The sequence below is a fragment of the Macaca thibetana genome, chromosome 20, assembly GCF_024542745.1.
Source record: "Macaca thibetana thibetana isolate TM-01 chromosome 20, ASM2454274v1, whole genome shotgun sequence".
NCBI classification, from domain to species: Eukaryota; Metazoa; Chordata; class Mammalia; order Primates; family Cercopithecidae; genus Macaca; species Macaca thibetana.
The window spans coordinates 26,663,734-26,686,947 of NC_065597.1; the positions used below are offsets into that span (position 1 = coordinate 26,663,734).

Consider the following 23,214-nt stretch of genomic DNA (forward strand, 5'->3'; position numbering starts at 1 on the left):
GTCTCCAGCATGCAACAGATACAACAAGTATCTGATACAACAAGTAAAATGAATTGTTGTATCTTTCCATTCTGAGATAAATCCTAATCATAGAAGAAAACCAGATATCTAATGCAGCTTTCCCTTCCAAATGTGGACATGATAGGATTGACATCATTTGCCTCGTGTCTGTTGTTGGAGCATAACAAGAATGAGCAAGTGTGTGAATGCCAGGCATACATAACTGAAATAAAAAAGCTTCCTCCACAGCACTTGAGGAAAATAAAATACATATATACATAACCACATTATAAGGCAGACTGTGTTAAGAGCAGAAAGAGTCACAGGGGTTTAAACCAAATTCTCCAATTTCTTAGTAAGAATTTCATATGATACAGGGCAAAATCCATCATCATTATCCTTGCTAACAAATACTGACTCCTTGTTATACATATGCCAGGCAATTTGCCAAACTCCTTAAATGCATTATCTTATTTATATCAGTAACAGTTGCTACCCATTAGACTATTGGGAAGAGTCTTCCAGTAAACTGTATCTTTTTTGTAAACATAGACTCAAAAATGTTTGCAAGTTACATTTCTGATGGTCTCTGCCCTACCCTTTTATCATCACAAATAGAAATTAGTGATACCCTGTCTTTTAATTTTTTAAAGCCAAGGCCCAAATGACTACATCCCAGCTTTTCAAGTTCCATATTAGTTCTCTGTGAAACTTTAGGTTAATGGCTCATGAACTTGGACTAGTATTCAAGTCAAACATGCAAGTGGTCAAGCATGCAAGCTTGCATATATCCAGTCCTTTAAAATTGTCCTCTGTCACTTCTTTCCCATCTGTGGCTTTCCAACCTTCTGATCATTATTTCCATCTTCCATGTTAATCTAAAGGTCAACTTTCTGCTCTTGGAGGAAGAACATGCATTCTTGGTGCATAATAAAATTCAAATCCCTCTTCCCACTAGTGATGGCCTTTGTGGCCCATCCAGGCAGCCTCATCCTAAATGTCTATGATGTAACTCAAAGAGAACAAAATACTCAGTTCTGAATTTGGAGGGAAGAGCAAATAAGCCCAGTACATAGTCCCAACAAGCCACAGTGATTGTGTAAAAATATGTTTTGTATCTGGCATTTGATTTGCCACACAGTTTAACAGAAAAGTAACTTTATCTATTTTTTCCAATTAAAGGTAGTAATAGTACAATCAATAATTCCTCCTGCTCTAGTGTAGTAAATTAATGTCTGTCTATTGTTTTTAAATCACAAAGTGAGCATTGCTATAGAAATGTAAAATGGTACCATTTCATTTTAATCTATTTAATTTTCCTTTCTTGAATTATATAATGGGGTTAAAACGTTGAATAGAATTAATAGAATGAGTATTTAATTAAGCAATAATGAGCTTCTAAATGGATGCTCAAAGAAACTGCTTCATAGTTTATGCAGAAATCAGATAATGGTCTTAACAAAGACTATAATAATTGTGTTGAACATTTTCCATATTTAATTTTTTTTTTTTTTGTATTCTCTCAGGAGTAAATTTAAACATAACCCAGTTCCTTGATTAGGCTACACTTTGCTTTCAAAGTAAATCCCAAATGCCTTTCCATGGCCAACAGGGCCCTGCATAAGCTGACTCTACCACCTCTGGAGTCTGATGTCAAAGAGTTCTCTCTGGCTCTCTCCTTCATTCCAGCCACACCCAGCTTGCCTTTGCTCTGCAAAGGCACCTCTGGCTCTTCCTGCCACCTGGTCTTTGTTCCTGCTCTTTCAGATGCCAGGTGTGTTCTCACCCCCTTCACCTCTCTAAGGCCTCCTCTTCTTTCAGTTCTCGGGGAATTTTTCCCTGATGATCCTCTCCAGACTGGATCAGATACCCGCCTACACACACAGAGAGACTCCCCGAGAACTGTGATTTTATTCCTTGACAATTAACACATTGTTATACATTTCTTTCCTATCTGTCTCTCGTTTCAGCCTGCAATTTCCATGAGGAAATATCATGTCTGTTTTGTTTAGTGGTGTATCCCTGGATGGATGGATGGATGGATGGATGGATGGATGGATGGATGGATGGATGATGAATGGAATGATAGATAAAGAGATGGATGATGGATGGATGCATGGATAGATGGATGGATAAATAGATGGATGGCAGGTAAATATCTTTGTGGACCCATCCAAGGACACATGAGGGCCACAGTGCACATCTCTGAGAATTCCTAGCACATCAGCACCTTTCCATTCTACTTGAATTCATTTGCTCACACACTAACAAGGTATTCTATACCAGCCCCTTCAGCAGGTGCTGCAGATATAAAACTATCAGTGTCGTGAAAGAAGCTGCACAGGTTTGTCTCACTTATACGTGGCCTAAATATTAATTTTATTAATTCATTCATCCACCCCTCCACCCACTTACCCATCCATCCATCCACCACCCATCCATCCATCCACCCATCTGTCTATCCATCTATCCATCCACCCACCCATCCACCCATCCATCTATCCATTCATCCATCCCATCTTCAGACCTGCTCGTGTGTTGGATCAGGGCTGACTCATCCATCAGGCACGGTTATCATGTGCTAGGACCCTAAAATCAGAAGGAAATAAAAATAACTTTTAGGGTAAAATAAATTTTTAATTCTTTTCTTCACATCATAAAAATAATTTTTTCTGAGACAGGGTCTTGCTCTGTCACCAAGGCTGGAGTGCAGTGGTGTAATCATAACTCACTGCAGCCTCAAACTCCTACACTCAAAGATCGTCCCACCTCAGCCTCCTGAGTGTGTGGGACCACAGGCACGTGCCACCACACCTGGCTAATTTTTTACAATTTTTTTTTTTTATAGAGGGTATCTCACTATGTTGCCCAGGCTCATCTTGAGTTCCTGGGCTCAAGTGATCCTCCCACCTCAGCCTCCCAAAGAGCTAGGATTACAGTGTTAGAATACCATGCCCAGCCCCCAAAATAAATTTTTTAAGGCACATTACTCTATTATGGTAGGAGGGGTTGATGAAGGCAAAGGTGCCTGGGGTCCACCAGTCATGGCACAGCTCTGCTGGAACACAGGGGAGATCAGTCCATCCCTGGTCTTCTGGAACACTCAGGCTAGTGGCAGAATCAGGCGTCAGTCAACAAGTCAGTCCCTCTTAGTCTTCCTTCTGTATGGTTTTGTCCCTTCACATTCCCTCAGCCCTCGCCTCTGCTGCCAGATCCCACTTCCTATACTTAAGATCGTTCATTCATTCAACAAATATCTACTGAGTTTCTTCTGTGCACCTAGCACCATGCAAGAGACTAGAGATAAACCCATGAAGAGACAGGTGCACATAGAGCCTCCAGCCTCCTCAAATCATGGTTTGTCACAGCGTTTTCATCTTGGCAATGACACCCGCTTTAACAGAGCAACTTCTCACTTATGCACTGGACATGACAGCATTTCTACCTGACTGGTGGTTCCCAGCATCCTCTAGCCTTAGCCCATTTTATGCCCACATGATTGACACCTGGTTTCCTAAGGTACAGGTGTCGGAAGAGCCACAAGGACAGGTTATAAGCTGACATCTGCTGTGATCTTCAGGGACAACCAGTCCTCTGGCTCTGGACTTCAGCAAGCAGGTGAAGGAAGGACTGGCCTAAGCCCTGGGGATCTGAGGTGGGCACGAATGACAGAACTGGTTGGGAGCAAAGATTACCGGAAACCAGGAGACTTAGGTCTGATCTTTGGGTCACTAAATGACTTTGGGCAGCACTCTTCCTTCTTCCTTCCTTCCTTCTCTGTGCTATCATCTTCATCTGTAATATGAAGGGATTAGATCACTCATGTGTCACCAAGCCCCCTCCTGGCTACATGGCAGATAGCATTAATTGATCACAGCACTCTTTCCTGCTGAACCCAGATGTACTGCAGGCCTGTCCACACCAGACTCAGGCAGCTTCACCCATTCACAAGGGTAGGTCCTGTCATTGACACCTGCCTGCCATCCTTAGACTTGGACTCCATCCTGCTTCTTGCCCCTACTACATATTAGATTTGTCTAGTCAGATGAAGAAAATACTGAGTCCCAGGCTTTACCCCAGAGCCTGGGGAATCTGAATTGGTCTGGGGATTCTGAATCTGAATTGATTCCCTGACTGATGCCTGATTCTGCCACTTGCCTGCATGTTCCAGAAGACCAGAGATGGACTGATCTCCCTTGTGCTCCAACCTGGCTAGAGGACCCCAGGCACTTTCTCCTTCATCAATCCCTCCTACCATAATAGATTTTCATGCACTTTAACCTTGGGGAATCCTGAATTGGAATAGGACTCAGGAAGCTTTTTCAAAGCCTCTGGGAGGTTCTAATGTGCAGACAGGGCTGAGAACCATTAGTATATTTTTCCAGCTCAAGAATGCTATGATTTTTTGAGAAGAGGAGAAGATAGAAGATAGGTAGACATTAAACAAGAATCATATGAATCAGATCAAAATAATTGCCCCCTGGAGCTGTTTCTGTGTGACAGCAGCCTCAGTATCCCTCCTCGTTCCCACTGTTTCTAGCCTCCATGCATGTTCTAAGAATTTTCCAGCTCTCCTTTTATGGAAGACAACTCGTCCGGGTTTGCCGAGGTGCAATAAACAAATTAGTTCCAATCCCCGCCCCATCTCCTGAGAGTCCTCAGGATTAAGGTTTATGATTAATGATTTGCAAGTCAATTAATCAGTCACTGCTTTTGAAACCTCATTTCTCAAATTACTTTTCTTTGAACACAAGGGCTTTTTGACATCATCTTACTGTCTCTAGATTCACTTTCCTACTAATCGAAATTCCAAGGTATTTCTTCTTCTTGTCAGCTTATTGGTGTTACTTGTTTATAAAATATTTGCAAACAGATTACTATTTACCTGTAGTGTGTCAGAGGTAAGCACCAAAACAATACTTTATGCCTCCAGCTCAAAGGAATGTGCTAATGATAGCTCATGAAATTCTCTATCTATGAGAAAGTTGATTTTTCATTTATTGATTTATTTTCACCACACCTACTTGCAACAAGCATTTGAGATGTATTACAATAGAAACACAGGTACAACAAGGCTCCAAACAATTGATGTAGATGATTTCTTAGAAAATGGTTTCTAAGGTCCTATTAAGAGTGGATATGGAGTGAAAAGAATGGGACTGGTTTTCTTCATTCGAGAAAATAGCAGGGTCTAGCAGAGGATCTGGGGTCAAACCCCAGTCTCTTCATTTACAAGTCTTAGCGCTTTACTCATCTGATTATGTTGTTGTTTTGGGGAGGCAAGGCTGCGAGAACAAATGCAAACAAAAATGGCTTGAACTCAATCGAAAATTGTTTCTCATTCAATGATAGTTCAGGACAGGTGTTCTTGGCCTCCAGGTTTCTCCCCTCCATGTGGTGACTCAGGGACCCAAGCTCCTCCTCCCCTGTGGCTCCCTGCTCCCTTGGGGTTTTGTGGTCCTCTGCATTCAGGTAGGCAGAGGGTGAAAAAGCCCAGAAAGGAGGCACAGCTGTTCTTTTCACCCTCCCACCACAGAGCAGCACAGCACAGCCATGGTCAATATCATTCCTGCCTGCATTCTGCAGAAGAGAAGTTAGTCTCATGGCCTCACCTAAGTTCAAGAAAAGCTGAGAAGAGGAGCATAGTATCTTCTAATCATAATCCTCCTATGTTATTTATGTTTATGTGAGATGATGTGTGTAACGTACCCAGTGCAAAGCATGTAATTGACTATGTGTGTTCAAAATAGTGACCATTACCATCTGCTTTTTTTTTTGCAGTTTCAAGCCACAGTCGAGGAAGGAGCTGTGGGAGTTATTGTCAATTTGACAGTTGAAGATAAAGATGACCCCACCACAGGTGCATGGAGGGCTGCCTACACCATCATCAACGGAAACCCAGGGCAGAGCTTCGAAATCCACACCAACCCCCAAACCAATGAAGGGATGCTTTCTGTCGTCAAAGTAAGGGTGCTTCCAACTGCCCCTTTCTCCTCTTGCAAGCATGGAGTGCCCTATGAGGGGACTCATAGAATCACCGAGTTTAGAAGGCCACAGATAAATTCCCCCAGTCTCCTCCTTCTGGGAATTAACAAAGGAAAATGCTTATGGCTTAAGGGTGCCCTCCTGTCCTCAGCAGCATAAACAAGCAGCCATCAAACAAACCTGTTTTGTAGGTTCTGAAATACCCAAACTTACGTGTAACTTTAAGAAAACCAAACCTAAGTGGATTATTTTTGTTTTCGTTTTTGTTTTTTGAGACAGTCTCACTCTGTCGCCTAGGCTGGGGTGCAGTAGTGTAATCTCAGCTCACTACAGTCTCCACCTCCTAGGTTCAAGTGATTCTCATGCCTCAGCCTCCTGAGTAGCTGGGATTACAGCTGCCTGCCACCATGCCTGGCTAGTTTTTGTATTTTTAGTATAAATGGGGTCTCACCACGTTGCCCAGGCTGGTCTCAAACTCCTGGCCTCAAGTGATCCGCCTGCCTTGGCCTCCCAAAGTGCTGGGGTTACAAGTGTGAGCCACCATGCCTGGCCCAAACTTAAGTTTTAAATGAAATTCTTTATACATTTGCTAAGGAATTATTAACAGATATGCCAAAATGAGATGTGTGAAGGTGTTTTTAGAGACCTGTGCTCAAAATGTGGCTATGACATGTCTTCTTAATCTTTCTTAGCAGAACTCAATTATTCCTTAAAAACACACACACAACATAATTATTGGTGTAAACCCTCTGTGAGCCTTGCTGACTCACACACTGACCCTCTCGCTGGCAACGAGTAGAACAAGGAGGAAATGTAATTATAAATGTAAAACCTCTGGCTCATGCTGATAATCCAGAAATATTACTGGGGATGGTGGCACAGAAGGCTTGCTACAGGTGGCCTTGGCATTCCGAAAGGAGGCATTTCTACACAGTTTCACTCTTAATGGGAAGTTCTGGGGAGAGTTTCTGCCAGAGACCAGGACCTTCATGGGAACACATTTTCTTTTCTAGTGGATGAAGCCATTTTCCTGAGCAGCGGGGATCAATCATATTTATAGTCATAGTAGCAGTGGGCAGAGGAGGGACGTGGCTGCCCACTCCCTGTGTGCCCTAGGCCAAGATACCCATGTTTTCTGTGCCTCAGTTTCCCCATCCATAAAATGAGAATGATAATAGAACCTACCTCTTAGGGTTGTTGTTGCAGTCCATTGAGTTGCTATAATGAAGGCTGGATGGCTTATAAACCACAGACATTCATTTCTCACAGTTCTGGAGGTTGAAAAGTCCAAGATCAACCTTCCAGCAGATTCTGTGTCTGGTGAGGACCCACTTTTGACAGATGTCCATCTTCTCTCTCTATCTTCACATGGTGGATAGAGTAAGGCAGCTCTCTGGAATCTTTTTTTTTTTTTTTTTTTTTTTTTTTTTTTTTCTTGAGATGGAGTCTTGCTCTGTCACCGGGCTGGAGTGCAATGGCATGATCTCAGCTCACTGCAACCTCCACTTCCTGAGTTCAAGTGAGTCTCCTGCCTCAGTTTCCTGAGTAACTGGGATTACAGGTACATGCCACCACACCCAGCTGATTTTTGTATTTTTAATAGAGATGGGTCTCACCATGTTGGCCAGGCTGGTCTTGAACTCCTGACTTCAAGTGATCTGCCTGCTCAGCCTCCCAAAGTGCTGGGATTCCAGACATGAGCCACTGCACCCTGCCAAATCCTGTTTTGCTCATATCTATTTTCCTTGAGCTGTAGCAAACACATTCTGGGGAAGACTGAGCTCCAGGATGTGTGATGGAGATGTCTATTTACCCAAGTTTTATCTTCAAGTTGCAGGTTTGGAAAATTGCCTGACAGCTTTTATAGACTCAGAATTAGCCACAGAGGACAGCCAGTGGCTATGTCATTCTATGACTTTTACAGCTTCGAAAGTGCAGCAGCCACAGACACAGAGGGCCAGTGCCAGGGTTTCCTGATAACTTTGCCATTGCCAAATACATTAGTGCTTTTATGTACTTCGTGCATCACTGCTAGTCCCCATGAATAATATGCAGTACTGTAATTGCTTATTCGTACATAGTACATTCATATATAAGAGTACATTACAAACCTAGTCTACATACATATAAGCACGTATTAACAATTCCTTAATTAACTACCACACATCTACTGTTGTCAAGTACACAATAAAACCTAACCCATATGAATATTGACCTGTACTAGAAATCCTTAATATTATGTAGTACATGCATTCATTCATTGGACATAGCACATCTCAGTCAAGAAGTCCCTCACCAACAAGGATATCCCCTACCAAATTTTGGCCTCTGAATATACCAGCCTCTGAGAAATCATCATCCCGCTCAGCAGTACTACCCTCCTCGCTCCAGACCCGTAACACTTGGGGGTGACTATCCTGAAACTATACCTGGCATCTGGTTCTTACTTCAGGGCCATAAAACTAAGTAAGATCACCCACATGTTCCTCTTAAATAAGACATCTCCATGGACTAATGACTACCACCCTATTAACCAGCCTTGGCAACAAAGTGAGACTCTGTCTCAAAATAACAACAACAACAAAAAAAAAAAACAGGACTTGTAGGAAGGAGCCATTCTCCTCTCCCTATATTCCTGCGCTGGTCCATGATGCAATGGCTCTCAAATGCTAGCATATATAAGAATCATCTGCAATGCTAGTTAAAATGCAGATTTCTGGGCTTACCCCAGACCCACTGTGTCAGAAAATGAGGGAGAGGTGTGCCAGGTGGTTCTGTTCACAGGGCACACCTCTTGTCAAGGGACATGGCCTTTGGGGAAGGGGTTTCCATAAGCTTGTCCGCCCTCCCTGCAAATTCCAGGGGAAGAGGTGCCCACAGAGGCTGAGGCTCTTGCTGACTTCAGCTTTGCTAGTGAGTGAACTTCCTTTGCTTTGGAATTGGGATGCAGACTCTCCCTCACCCCACACTGGCTGTCTCCCTGGTCAGTAGGAAGGGCCTTGAGCTCTATATATCTCTCAGCACATGTGAAGCAGAGCCCCAGACCACCTTCTAGAAGCCAGTTAGGCCATGCTCTCTGCTGCTGTCCACTGTGCCAGCCATTGGGGCAACCATTAGGAATGCATTCTGCTGCAAGTAACAGAATGTTAGACTAATAGTGGCTTAACTAATGAAGGGAATTTAAGAATTTTTATAACTAGATGAAGGTAGGCCAGTCCAGGATTGGCCAACCGTTCCAGGTGGCAGAGAGCCAGCAGTGGGGTGCCTCAGATGCTTTTGACTTTTTCCTCTTGGACATAAAGTGGCTGCCAAAGCCCCAGGCATCATGTCTTCCCATTGCTGTGTCCTAATGCAGGACATAAGGGGGCAGCCAGGCAAATGAGAGAAGGTGCTCTCATGTGACCCTCTCCTCTTATCGGGGCAGAAAACATCCTTTCTAAGGGTACCCTGGGCAATTTCCCATGATGTTTCGTTGGCCGATGACAGATTTTCCTTAACTTCAAGGAAAGCTGAGAAAGTCCACATCTGGCCTTTGGACTTTTACAGTGGATAAGGAAGAGGGTGGGCTGGTGATTGCTGTTGGGCAGCCAAGCACGAGCAGGTCTGCCCTAACCAGTTAGCAATCCAACATACGGAACAACTATTTGGAGCCTCAGGATGCTGCTGGTTTCCAGTACAGTCCTGCCTCTCAAAAGGACGAAATCCCAGTGGCTCTGACAAATGAGTTCCTGCTTCGTATTTAAAACCTTCAGATCAGAAACACCCTTAGTTGCTTTCTAAACTGATTCTAAAACCACCAGACAGTTATTCTTTCAGCCGAATATAATCAATCCTGCATTTTAAGTTTATTTTCTATTTTGTCCTCAAAGAAAGTAGCATCCAGAAAGCATCCCTGGTTCCCCAAACCTTTCACAGACCTAAACATAGCTATCCAGTCAGTTCTGGATCCTCCCTCTTCCAGCTAACAAACCCAGGTCCTCCATCCTTCCCATGTGAGTCAGCTTTTCCAAGCTTTAAATTTCCCAGGACAGTGGTTTACACCCTCTCTTGACACTTGAAAAAATATTAATTGAATTGCCTCTCTGTAGCTTCCATCAGGAGTATTTTCAATTTCCTCCCATCCCTGACACAGAGGCCCGGCAACAGACAAAGCACATTAATAAGATTGTGTACTTTGTGAGATCATAGAGGGCTTCTTAATCCAATTACAGCCCTCAGAGGGGATTAGGAAGAGAGACCCATGTGTCACCAGCTCTAGGTGTTCTAGCCCTGGGCATCGTACAGCTGGAGTTAGTAGATCCCACCTTGGGTGAATGGAAATAAACATTAGCGTGGCCCTGCTCCCTTCCTAAGGCCAGCCTCTCACTGCGTGGCTCCCTCCCTCGCTGCTCCCCTTCCTCTGTGGCATCCTCCACAGCATACTTCCTCCGAAGCCAGCGTTCCGTTCAGGGCGTTCTGTTCAGGGAGTGTCAGCCTGGGAACATAGGAGAAAAACTGGGGCTGGGGAAATGACTCTTGCAGCTCTTGCTTCCCCGCTCTTCTTCCTCACCATCTTCACAGCTTCTTGTTATTGATATCAATGCTAGGCCTAGCTCCATGGGAAATATTCAGCATTCATCTTGTCCCCTGATCTTTACAACAATCCTCTGTACTAGGATTTTATTGAAGAGAAAGCTGAGACTTCAGGGGTGGCGGTGACTTGCTGGTGGTCCCAGCGTTATGATGCATCAGGGCCAGGACTTGACCCCCACCCATCTTTCTATTTAATTTAAAAAAATAGGGGATTTAAAAGGTAGAAATATCCAAGAATGTTAGATTTTTGCATAATCAAAATGATATATAATTGTGTTGCAAAAGACTAGTGCTAGAGAAAAGCACAAGAATTACTGTCATTCATTCATTCATCCAGTGATATTTATTTAGAGCTCACTATGGTCCTGACACTGTGCTAGGTGCTCTGTATTCACGGGTGAAAGAAAGGGTGTCTGTCTACAGCCTCCAAGGCAGCTTATAGTTATAAGAGCAAGAACTTTTGCTGCAAATAATGATGTCCCCAGGAAAGAAGGACAGGAGGGAGGGAATCGTCTCCTTGGGAAAAAACAACCAGCGGTCCCCAGCCGAGGAAAAGGAGCTGAGCGGCACAAATTGGTTATTTCCAAGCATCTTGACTGTCTCACTTGTCAGCAGATGGCTGAATTCCCCAGAAACCCCACTATCCTTCTGCTTGTGCGTAGGTCTCTGGCTCTGGGGAATGAGATGTCAGACCAAATGAGGCCAAGATTGTGATTAGTGCTGGTGTGGGTGGAGATGGCCCTTGGGAGACTGAGGTGCTCGGCATCTCACTGCTGTTCAGAGGACCCACCCTCAGCGTTCTCGTGACCCAACAAGCCAAAGGCTCTGCCCCCTCCAGGGTCCTATTTGAGATGAATGGCTGTATTTTCCAAGCATGGCAGCTCCCTGGCCCTGGTTTGAAGTTTACTTTACTGAGGTTGCACATTCTGGCATCACTTGGGATGGACAGAGATCCATTATTAGGATCCATAGAAAGAAGGATAGAATGGTAAATTACTGCTGTGTTACAGGGATCGAACCGAAACACCACTATGCAGCCACTCAGTACTAAGAGCTTTGCATCTGTTAACTCTTAAAATCCTATTACTAACCCTGCTGGGAGTTGTTCTAGGTGAAGAGAGGAAGTCCAGTTACAACCAGGAAGCATCTCCAGTGTGTGTATGTGTGCACACACTCTCCCATGTGTGGAGTGCTTAGCCATGAATACATGTCAGCTGTAATTATTATGAAAGTGACTTTATTTGCCTAAAGACACTCTGACCCAACCTGCCAGATTCCACTCCCACTTTGGTGCCAGCTCTTTCCCCAGCATCAATGGTCCTCATCTCTGCTTTCATTTTCCCACATCCACAGCAACCTCTACAACTGTGGTTGCTTACTTTGAGTTGAGTGTAAATCAAATCTCTTGACTCATTTAGTCTTGTCCTTCTTGCAAGAATACCCATTATGGCATGGGTCTGATGGGTTAGCTACTTGTGCCAGTAAGCATTAGGAAAATAACTTGACAGAAGCAGTATGCCCTCATCTTACCTAAATGTCTCCCCATGCACCCCTGACAGAGCCCCACTCTGGGAAATGCCTGCAGCCACCACATCATGTGCTCTCGTGGTTGGGAAAGAGAGTGACAGACACTCAGTTGGCAGCACCATTGTATTCCTAATGTTTATCATGGAGTTTCTTTGACATCCTCTGGTTTAGTCCACACAGTGGCTGGGGGAGGTGGGTACTATCGGCCCCCTTTGCAAAATCAGCTAGAGTGGTCCTCATCAAGGCTGCCCATTGACACTGGGGTAGGACAATCCACCATTGTGTGGGACTGTCCTGGGCACGGCTTTGAATCTAGTATTGCTGTCCCCTGCCGGGCAAATGGCTGTAGAGTCCTTGAGTCAGTTGAAAATGCTCCCATACATTTTCACATGCCCTCAGATGGGCAGGGCCCAGCGGCTTAACTCCACATGGCTCAGACTCTCAAATCCTTTTCCCCACATTGTACTCTACTAGAAACCATGCGCCCAGGCTATGCTTGAAGGGACATAGAGACCCTTTGACTTTGTGGCAAGTGAGAGAGAAACATTAAATATAAAACTTTGGTTTTCCTGTTCCATTTGATCCACTGTGATCACACAGGCAGAGTTATCTTGCTGTAAAGCGACTGAGGCTTGGGCTTTGTGGTCTTGTTTACCAGAGCCCCCACGGGTGTCGGGGATGTGCAGTTACAGGTTCCAGGCAGGGACCTTTAAGCCTCGCCGTTGCCAGGGAGTTGCCTAACAAGATCTCAGAGGGAGGCTCACTAAGGTTCAAGTCACTCACTGCCCAGATCACTAAGGCTCAAGTCATCTGTTGTCATTCGTTTCTTAATAAAAAACAAACAAACAAACAAAAAACCAACATCCATACCTAATCTCACATTTTCATGTTTCATATTCTTTGTCTTAAAGATAGCCCCCCAATTACACAGGCTGCCTCCAAAGCCCAGCTCCATCCCTGAAGGCCCACTGTTGCTCGTGGAATTTCAGAGGGAGTTTGTGCAAACCACCTGCCCTTCGTGGCTGGTGTGCATCCTGAGACCCTTCTGTCTGCTTTCCAGCCATTGGACTATGAGATTTCCGCCTTTCACACCCTGCTGATCAAAGTGGAAAATGAGGACCCACTCGTACCCGATGTCTCCTATGGCCCCAGCTCCACAGCCACTGTCCACATCACTGTCCTGGATGTCAACGAGGGCCCAGTCTTCTACCCAGACCCCATGATGGTGACCAGGCAGGAGAACATCTCTGTGGGCAGTGTGCTACTGACAGTGAATGCCACGGACCCCGACTCCCTGCAGCATCAAACCATCAGGTGGGTGAGTGGCTCCGGAACCACAGACGGGAGGTGGGCAGGAATTGCTTTTCCTTTCCAGTCGCAGAAGCTGGTTGTCAGGAGCAGATACCATTAAATTAAACTTGTTAACAATCCGGGCAAGTGGGAGGAAAGCGTCATAGCGAGGAGGTTGTGGCTGACGGCTGCAGGGGGCCAGGCTCTCTGGTGAGGGTGGTGCTCCCACCTGATTCCGACCTGGGAGGAGAGTAGCTTCAGGGCTGTTTTCCCAAATGACCAGCAAGGTCTGCTGGCCCTGAGCACAGTCCTTGAAGGGAGAGAGGAGGGAGCCACTCCGGGTAGCCTCCTGCATCTCAGAAACTTGCCTACTTTGTCATTAGCACTGCTTCATGACAAATGTTTTAGCTAACTCCATTTACAGATACAGGTATTGCAGATTCATAGAGGTTCAGTACTTGCTCAAGCAGCCCAGCCTGGTGGCAGAGGAATCAGGATGGAAACAGGACACTCTGCAAAGTTCATGCTCCTTCTAGCTGCTAAATGCTCACTGGCTCTGAGCTGTCAGGAGGGGAAGGAGTAAAGGCACTTCCTGGCGCTTGGAAATAGATCATTGGGATTGGTGTTCTGCCTGATGAGGGGCAGGCAAAAATTAATAATAATAATAATAGTGTCTTCAGAAATCTCTGTCTTCCTTTCTTAAGCTCTGCCTGATGTTTAGATAAAAGGCATTTTCATAATGAGATTTAATTAAATGGTCGCTCTCTACCCGTGGTGCATCTAATGCTCACAAATAAAAGACACCCTCGTTGGTGCATTGTTTCACAATAAACTGAAATCAGCGTGCAGATCCAAATGCACGCCTGTCTCTGCAGAAGACAGTTATTAATCTTCCTCCTCCAAAATCTAATCTTCTTCTCATATGAGATACAAATAATCAAGTACTGGACACACAATAAACACATGTCTGATTTTCCTGATTTGAAACACCTGAAAATGTGCAACAGGGACTGAGTCAACCACTTTACTTTGGAGCAAGCTGGCAGAGAAGAAGCAAAAGTTATTTTCCAACCCCAAAAGTGGATTTATTTTTATGGCTAAGCTTTCCGAATGCCAGATGAACTAGACAAGCGTGTGAAATAATACCAAATCCTATAATAATGTGAATCTGAAATAGCCATTCTTTTTTTCCCTTTTTTTTCTTGTTGCTATCTGACAATGGAAACACGCAATTTAAACATCAAAGAGAAAGTCTCTCTTAAGTACTTAGATGGGAAAACTGGTAGTTTAACAGACTACAAGGTAGTTGGACAAAGGTAGGATGTCTACAGGTGAGCTTATCTGTCATCTTGTATTTCTGCAATTGCAGGTGAAAGCAGGGACACTGAGGGTGATAAAATGAGTTAAATCAGGTTGATGTTTTGGACCCTGTGTCTCTGCCATTGCTGGAACAACATGGGATGCTGCCAGTCATAAAAGAGTTAATGCAATGAGGAGGGATGGATGGAGGTGTCTAGGACCGAGGACTAGATGTCCCACAAAGATGGGACAGACAGTGGGAGAGGAAGGTCAGGCTGGGTTGTTTGATTAAGACCAGCTCTGCTGACTTGGGCAAAGAGAAATGTGCTGGAAGACCCTATGGATACTACATATTATGGAGGAATATCTGAAGAACCCGCTTGAGATAGCACAGGAGCTAGGGCATCCTTCAGGCTCTAAGTCACAGGAACAGACAGGCTTGCAGTTCAGGATCTCACAGCGAGAATAAACCAGCTCCAGCTGTTTTCCATTCTAGTGTCATTCGGCCCATGGTCACATTCCCAGGGCTGCTCTGCCTTGCTGGAGCTGGGGTCATGCGCCTCCCTGCTCCGGGCACCTTGACTAGTGATCAATCGGGATGATGTTTGCAGAAACCCAGCACAGAGGGCGGCTGACTGAGAAGGAGGGATGAACATCTTGTCTGGCAAATGAAGCTTGCTACTGGGAGTATGGAGGCAGGCCCCAGGTGCAGTCCCAGCAAACTGAGTTAGGAACAGGATTCCAGCCTGGGGAGGGAGGGGCGCCTTGGAGAGCCGAGACATTAAGGAGCATCTGGGCCAAAGGAGCCGTGGGGAGCAAAGGTCACGTTACTATTAAACAGCACTGGCAGACAAGGGACTTGATCCCACCGCTGTGCAAGAGAAGGAGGTCAGAGAAAGCAACCTAGAAATGACTGAAGGTAACACCCATGGGGAGAAGCTGGAACACAGAAAGTTCTGAGGATCTTCCTGTTTCTCTAGCGAGTGTGATAATCACAGCTGTGGCCTTCCATCACAAGTAACCAGGAACCAACTCACAGTGACATAGGCCAAAGGGGGGTCCTGCTTACTCGCATGGGTCACCACACCTAATGGAAAAGTCCATGGGAACGAAGGCCTCCAGCATGATGGAATTCAGGTGCTCAGACCATATTCCTTCTCCATATCTGGCTCTCCTTTCCCCTGGGTTGTCTCTATGCTCAGCCGTATTTGCACATCTGTAGAGGGAAGAGGGAAGAGGCACCAGCAACATCTGTCCTTGATCCTCCCAGAGGAAAGCAACATCTTCCTTCCTAATCAGTAGCCCAGCCCAAGGCCCAGGTTGAGTCACGAGCACAACTCTCTGAACCAAGCAGAAGATTAGCAGGACGGATTGTGCCAGGAGTCCCGATGCCTGAGCCTGCCACGGACCCCAGCACCCAGCTCTGAGGGCCTGCAGGGGCGGCTACCCGAGGAAGTGCAGGAGGCTCGTCCCAGAGGATGGGAAAAATGCTGAGTAATCAGGAACCACAGAGAGCCACTGGCACCAAGGTCAACCTTGTGAACCCCACAGAAAATAGAGCTGCAATGTGTCTCTGCAGCTGCCTGAGACAGGATTCCAGCCTGGGGAGGGAGGGACAATGTGACTCTTAGGTCTGCGTAAGAGTTCCAGCATTTACAAATTGGCCTGGCTAAGTGATGGCTGGACTAATCCCTTTCCCAGCCTTGGAGCAAAGTAAATATGTCCGTGCATGTGCATATGTGTGTATTGCACGTATTTCTCTGGCCTCACTCCTCACACATATTCCTTCCTGCTGGCAGCCACAGCGGCCCACACGTGACCCTTTCTCAGCCTGGCACTGGCTGGACCTCCCCCGTTTTCCTTCCTCCCTTCCCCCCAGCCCTTCCCTCCCTTCCCACAAGCCCACCTTTCCCTCCTTTCCCTTTCTTCCCCTCCTCTCCCTTTCTTCCCCTCCTCTCCTGGAGTAAAGCCGGGATAACATCTCAGCTATTGTCACAGGAGCTCTTTGGGAAAAAGAGGCTCATTAATTATTTGCAGCCTTTGATCCTGCACACTGAGAAGTGCTGTCCCTGGGGGCCTGTGTGTGCAGCGGAGGAATGGGACTGCAGAGAGGGACCAGGGAGGGAGACAGTTTTCTAATCTAATTGTCTATGCTGAGTTCCCCAGTCTTCTCAGATAGATGCAACGGCCTTGCACATCATGGTGTTACTGCTGTTGTAGTAATGATTCTTCAGGGAGCAGGCATTGGAAGAAGAAACTTATCTCAAAGAGAACTCTTCCTTCTTCTCCTCCTCCTCCTCCACAAAACAGGAGTCAGGCATCTCCTAATAACATTTTAGTATCTCTAATATCTCTTTCTTCTTCTTCCTTCTGTTGACTGCTGATGTGATACCTCTGTTCTTGTCTTCTTAGTTTAAAAGAATTTAAACAAGAGACACACAGCAAAAGAAGCGCAGCATAGAGTAATTTATTGCAACAGAAAAAGAATAGATTGAAAGTTAGGTGCAGAATCGCCAGTGCACTCTGAGAGAGAGGATTCGGGGTGGGCTGATGGCAAGAATGAGACAGCAAAGACCCACACCAGGGAGGCTCCCTTCTGGGAGTCTTCCATGATTATTCGTAAGGAGGTGGGAAGAGGCGTTACTAGGAAGCTGTTCCGGGTGGTCTTTCGGGGGCACCTGTGCAGTAGCTGCACATGCTCATTCATGTGTCACGTGTCTCTTTAGCATCTAAAATCTCCACCCAGGGCTGTGTTTTTCACGATTATGATGAGCAAAGAGTCAGTTTAAGGACAGGTAAAATTAAAATGTGTGTGTTCTCTGAAGGGGAAAGTCTCCACTGAAGACAGCTTCGCTTGAATGAGCTCAGTTACTGTGCAAATCCTGAGATTGACTGTGTTGGCTTTGCGGTCACCACAGTTGCTGCTGCGTCCCGAGAACACGGTCACTTCCTTGACTACCTATCCACCCTCACTCCTCCTCCTTCCTCTGTCTCTCTGCCTGACTGTCTCTCTGTTTCTGTCTCTGTCTCCCCACCCCACCATCTCTGTCTTTTCTGACATTCCCTGTGATTCAGCTCCAACAACCCCATCTCATCTCACCTTATTTATCAGGCCCTCGAAACTAAAAGCCCCCATGACAGACCGGGATCTTGAGATCCTGGGATCCTGTGGCGGGGCCTGCCCATCCTAATGGCCACTGTCACCTCCTCCCTGAGGGGGCTCCTTCCGTGGTCAAAATGGGAAGCCGCCTCCCCAACCCCAACCCCACCGAAACTTAGGAACACACTTCCAGCTAAGTCCAGCTCCTGGGCCACGTCCTGCCTCGCATGAGGAAATGCACGCCTCAGGCACCACCGCTCCTCTGCTTACCACAGCCAGATACCCTCTCATCTCCCTAGGGAATGCTCAAGTCAGCAAAAGGTGCCTTGATCTCCAAGGAAGCTGGGACTCCAAAGACAAGGGGTGTCCAAACATCAGAGGGAATCTTCTCACTAAAAAGCCTGGGTTATTAAGACTCGCTAAAAAGCCCTTCACATTGTGTTATTAGCCAAACCAAAATGAACAGCAGTGGTCTAGTGACAGATGAAATTCTTCTTTTTAATGACACTATCTTCTTATCCTTATTATAAAGTTAAGACAGTTTCTGGAAGAAACTTTTGAAAAGACAGGTAAGAATCAGGAAGATAATAAAGTATCTGTCATCATCTCAGACAAGGAAATCCCTTTTTCACCACTTGGGTCTATCTGCCTCAGTCACGTTTGTGAGTATTCTGTTCTTCATTACCAAAATTGGCTTGCATTATCCACCCTCAAAACTCACCATGTTTATTTCCCAGTATATGCTGAACAGCTTTCTGTCCCAAGAAATAGCCATTATTTTTCATTACTGAATAGTGTGCTATTATTCCATTATAGGGATATACTCATCTGTTTATAACCTTGTTGTTGACTATTTACATTGTTTACACTTGTTTGCAGTTTTTTAAAACATTAGCAGGCATGCTTTTAGTGAAATTGTTTAATGCATCATTAATATCCTGAAGACAAGTCCCTGAAAATACTTTGGTTGAGCAAAAGTATTACTCTGTATTGTTAACGTTTTTTGGCATATACAGAATTCTTTGTTTTTAAGTCTAAGCAGTCAAATTTATATTTACCGTTATTTCTAAATTGATGTCACAATTTAGAAAGTCCTTCTCCTCTCCAAGATCATGTACATCAGGTCCTAAAACAGAGCAGGTTCCCACTCTGTCCTCTCCACATGTGATGATGATAAGACTTGCTTGTGCTTTCAGGGTAGCAGCTGTCCCGTAGGTGCACCAGGTAAAATATGCTGATGATATTGGAGTATCTCTAATGAGAAGTGGACTCATATAACTGAAATGGTTTGCTCATTATTGTTAGAAAGAGTAGCTCAGGCTGGGCATGGTGGCTTACGCCTGTGATCCCAATACTTTGGGAGGCTGAGGCAGGTGGATCACTTGAGATCAGGAGTTCAAGACCAGCCTGGCCAATACGTCTCTTCTAAAAATACAAAAATTAGCCGGGTGTAGTGGTGTATCCCTGTAATCCCAGGTACTTGGGAGGCTGAGGCAGGAGAATTGCTTGAACCTGTTAAACCTGGGAGGCAGAGGTTGCAGTGAGCAGAGATCCTGCCACTGCACTCAGCCTGGGCAATAAAATGTGACTCCATCACAAAAAAAAAAAAAAGAAAAGAAAAAAAGAAAAAAAAAGTACCTCAAAGATAATTATGCAAAATGGAAGTAACTACATTTGCTAAACCTTCTCCAACAGTGAAATGAAACATGGGAACTAACCCTCCATCAGATTCCCGATTTGGTTACGTTAGGGAGGCAGCCAGCAGTTAAATCCTTCTGAATAGTGGGGAGGACCCACTTCTTTCTCTCTACAATTAAGGGCAACCAAGTAACAATTCCTATTCCAGACATTTTTCAGACAGAACTCATCTTGCCCAGGATCTATAGTAAACAATTCCACAGCAGAGACTCCTGCCTACACTTTGAATACAGAAGATATGTGTTGAAGAAAAATATTGTTCCTACCCATGTAAAATTTCATATCACTGCTCAACACGTTTTGTGGAAAGGGTCATTCATCCAGGGAGACCTGCAAGTATGTGTCAAGCATTTTATCTGTGGGGACTAAGTTTGGCTGAACATAACAGGAAAATTCAAAATGACAGTGGCTCAGAGCAGATAGAAGTTGACTTTTTTTTTTTCTCACATAAAGTAGGTCTAGAGCAGGCATGGCAGTCCAGGGACAGTGGCAGCCCCACACGGCCCCACACAGGGTTCTACTCGCTCACTATTTTACCATGTCTAGACTGGCACCCTCTTCCTCATGGTCTGTTATGGTTGCTAGTGTTCCAACCTTCATATCTGCATTCCAGACAGCAGGATGGGAAATGGGGAAAGAAGAGGGATACTCCCTCTCTTTTAAGGAGACTTTCTGGAATCAACCACATTTTAATTTAAATATTGTTGGCCAAAATTGGTCACATGGCCACACCTAGCTGCAAGGGATTATGGGAAGTATGGTCATTTGACTGGGTAGCAATGTGTCTTGCTTTTTAAACCAAGGTTCTTTACTAAGGAAGAAAGGAAGAATGGATATTGTAAGGTAGATAGCACTTTCTGCCATGAACGCCTTTTTAGATGGAAACTTCCTACTTAATAAATAACTTCAGGGTACATTTTAAAAGGGAAAAATATCCCATGATATTAGATATTTGCATAATGAAAATAATAGATGATGTTGCTCAAGACTAGTGCTAGAGAACAGCGTATGGATTGCAATGATGCATTCATTCATGCCATGGTATTTGTGGAGAGCCCACTGTGGGCCTGACACTGTGCTAGGTGCGGTGAATTCACTGGTGAAAGGAATAGACTCTGTCTACAGCCTCCCAGGGAGCTTATCGTCATAACAGCAAGAACTTTTGCTGCAAATGATGGTGTCCCTATAAAGGAAGAAAGAAAGGGAGGGAGGAAGAAGGAAGTAAATAAATTGCTTCCTTGGGAACTAAGAACCAATGATCTCCAGCCAAGGAGACAGAGCAGAGTGGCACAAACTGCTTTTTCCCCTACACCATGCCTGGCTCACTTTCAGCAGATGGCTGGATTCCCCAGAAACCCTGCTCTCCTCCCGCCTGTGCACAGGTCTCTGCCTCTAGGGAATTGGGTGCCAGACCAAACTCGGCTAAGATTTTCACAACCCCCTGCAGACATGGGTTTTGAGAATGATGGTAATAATATTGCTGCTGGGATGATTAAAATACCTAACATTTTTATATAGAACTTTACCAAAAGCACTGTTACCAGTCTTCTTGTAACCACCCTGTAAACGAGAACATCTTGGTCTCCCTTTTTACTGATGAGAGCAGAACCTCCCTGAGCCATGGTTAAAGGAGGAAAGCACACAAGCATGGTTTACAGAGGCTGAGTTAATGTGGTGAATGAGAACACCGGAGCTTCATCCACACCACTGCGCCTACTGCTGATGTTGGCTTAAAGCTTTTTGAGCATCTCTTAGTGTAACTTCACCAAGCTTCACACTTCCTCAATCCTTGGCATAATTGTCCATCTTCCCACTAGACTTTGTGCTCAGAGAGAGTAACAGTCACCTTTTTATCTCCTTCCCTGATGAACCACCAGAGCTTCCTCAGTACCACTGAGTTAATTAAGCACTTTAGGCACAGGACTAAGACCTTCAGACTTTCCGTGGGCCTACCAAAATGTCAGGTACCTGAATACATAGTCTATTGCCTCCAAAATTCAAAAAGAAAGCAGGAAAATTGAAATTAATAAATATCAACTGTCCACGGAATGATGACAACTTTAGGTTAAATATAATATTTGCAAGTGTCTTTACATTTGCAAACTATTTGTAGCTCTCACCTTGCAAGAATGGCAGATAAATTTTAGGTGACTATTAGTAGAATATTTCTTATAGCACAGTAATTCCTAAAGTAAAAGTATAAAAATAATTTCAAACATGTTATAGGAAACAAATGTGTTTTTAGTGTGGGTACATTTTAGTACATTTGATACAGTTTGGGGTGAAGCCACCATAGACAGAGAAAAATTCTTAAGGGCTCAAATGTCTGGAAACAGCCCACTCCCAGCATTAGGACTGGTGCATGACCAGTACTCAATAACCAGGTAGAATAGATTAATGGCGGCTGGGTTGGGGGTGACTGCATGCACGCATTTTTCAGCATAAGTAGACATAGGATGACCGAATGTGATGGCTCATGCTTGTAATCCCAGCACTTCGGGGGGTCAAGGTGGGTGGATCATTTGAGGTTAGGAATTCAAGAACAGCCTGACCAACATGGTGAAACCCCATTTCTACTAAAAATACAAAAAAAAGTTAGCTAGGCGTGGTGGTGCTTGCCTGTAGTCCCAGCTACTTGGGAGGCTGAGGCAGGAGAATCGCTTGAACCTGGGAGGTGGAGGTTGCGGTGAGCCAAGATCATGCCACTGCCCTCCAACCTGGGTGACAGAGCGAGACCCCATCTAGAAAAAAAAAATATATAGACATAGCTTGTATTAGTCCATTCTCAAATTGCTAAGCAGAAATGCCTGAGACTGGGTAACTTATAAAGAAAGTGATTTAATTGTCTCATGGCTCTGCAGGCTGTACGGGAAGCATGGCAGCATCCACTCAGCTTTTGGGGAAGCCTCAGGAAACTTAAAATCATGGCAGAAGGCAAACAGGGAGCCGGCACTTCACATGTCCGGAGCAGGTGGGCCGAAGGGCTACACACTTTTAAACAACCAGATCTCACAAGAACTCACTATCCTGAAGACACTACCAAGGAGGGATGGTGTTAACTCCCCTGATTCCATCACCTCCCACCAGGCTCCAACATTGGGGATTATATTTCAACATGAGATTTGGGTGAGGACACAGATCCAAACCACATCATAGGTTTTGTTTTCTTTTAATCTTCGAACATTGACTAATGTCTACCAACCATGAAAACATTTGCATTTGGCCTTGTTTTAAACCAATCCCAGGAAGGGTAACCAATCCTAGTAGGGAGACTTTAGAAGGATGTACAGGTCTCTCACAGAACTTTCCAAGTCCACGAAAGTTACATTAAAGAGCCATTTCCGTCAGCCAACCCTTTTTCCGAAGCCTTGATCCAAATTGAGCCTATTCTTTGAACACAGAATATCTGAATCAGATCCAAATTAAATACTCGTCTCTTTGAAAAACTACAACTGCTTTGTCCTGATTTCTTTGGGGCTCAGTCTTTTTTAAGTCATTTCCTTCCTCCTAGTCTTTCGGACCTGGATGCTTTTTAACTTTATAGTAGAATTCATTCATGCATTCAAACTGGTAAAGAATACAACATAGAATAATGACATTTCAGCCCCAAAAGATTTGTTAAAATGCCCAATTTCCATTTTTACTGGTCTTCTCATGATTCATCAAGTCCTTTTCTTTAACACCTTGTTTAATCTAATATTGGAGCTCATTCAAAGGAAATCATGAAAAATGATGGGAAATTA

At 44.8% G+C, this 23,214-nt stretch overlaps 2 protein-coding genes across 3 annotated transcripts in view; both read left to right on the top strand.

Moving 5' to 3' along the window:
- Positions 1 to 23,214, top strand: part of CDH13 (cadherin 13) — a 1,164,483-nt gene that overhangs the window by 1,026,288 nt on the left and 114,981 nt on the right. For both annotated transcript variants that reach the window (XM_050775044.1, XM_050775045.1), the window contains 2 exons: positions 5,782 to 5,964; positions 13,145 to 13,398. In XM_050775044.1, coding sequence (XP_050631001.1) covers positions 5,782 to 5,964; positions 13,145 to 13,398 — 437 coding nt within the window. The remainder of the gene's footprint in view (positions 1 to 5,781; positions 5,965 to 13,144; positions 13,399 to 23,214) is intronic.
- Positions 1 to 23,214, top strand: part of NECAB2 (N-terminal EF-hand calcium binding protein 2) — a 434,498-nt gene that overhangs the window by 90,274 nt on the left and 321,010 nt on the right. The gene's annotated exons all lie outside the window — the stretch shown is intronic.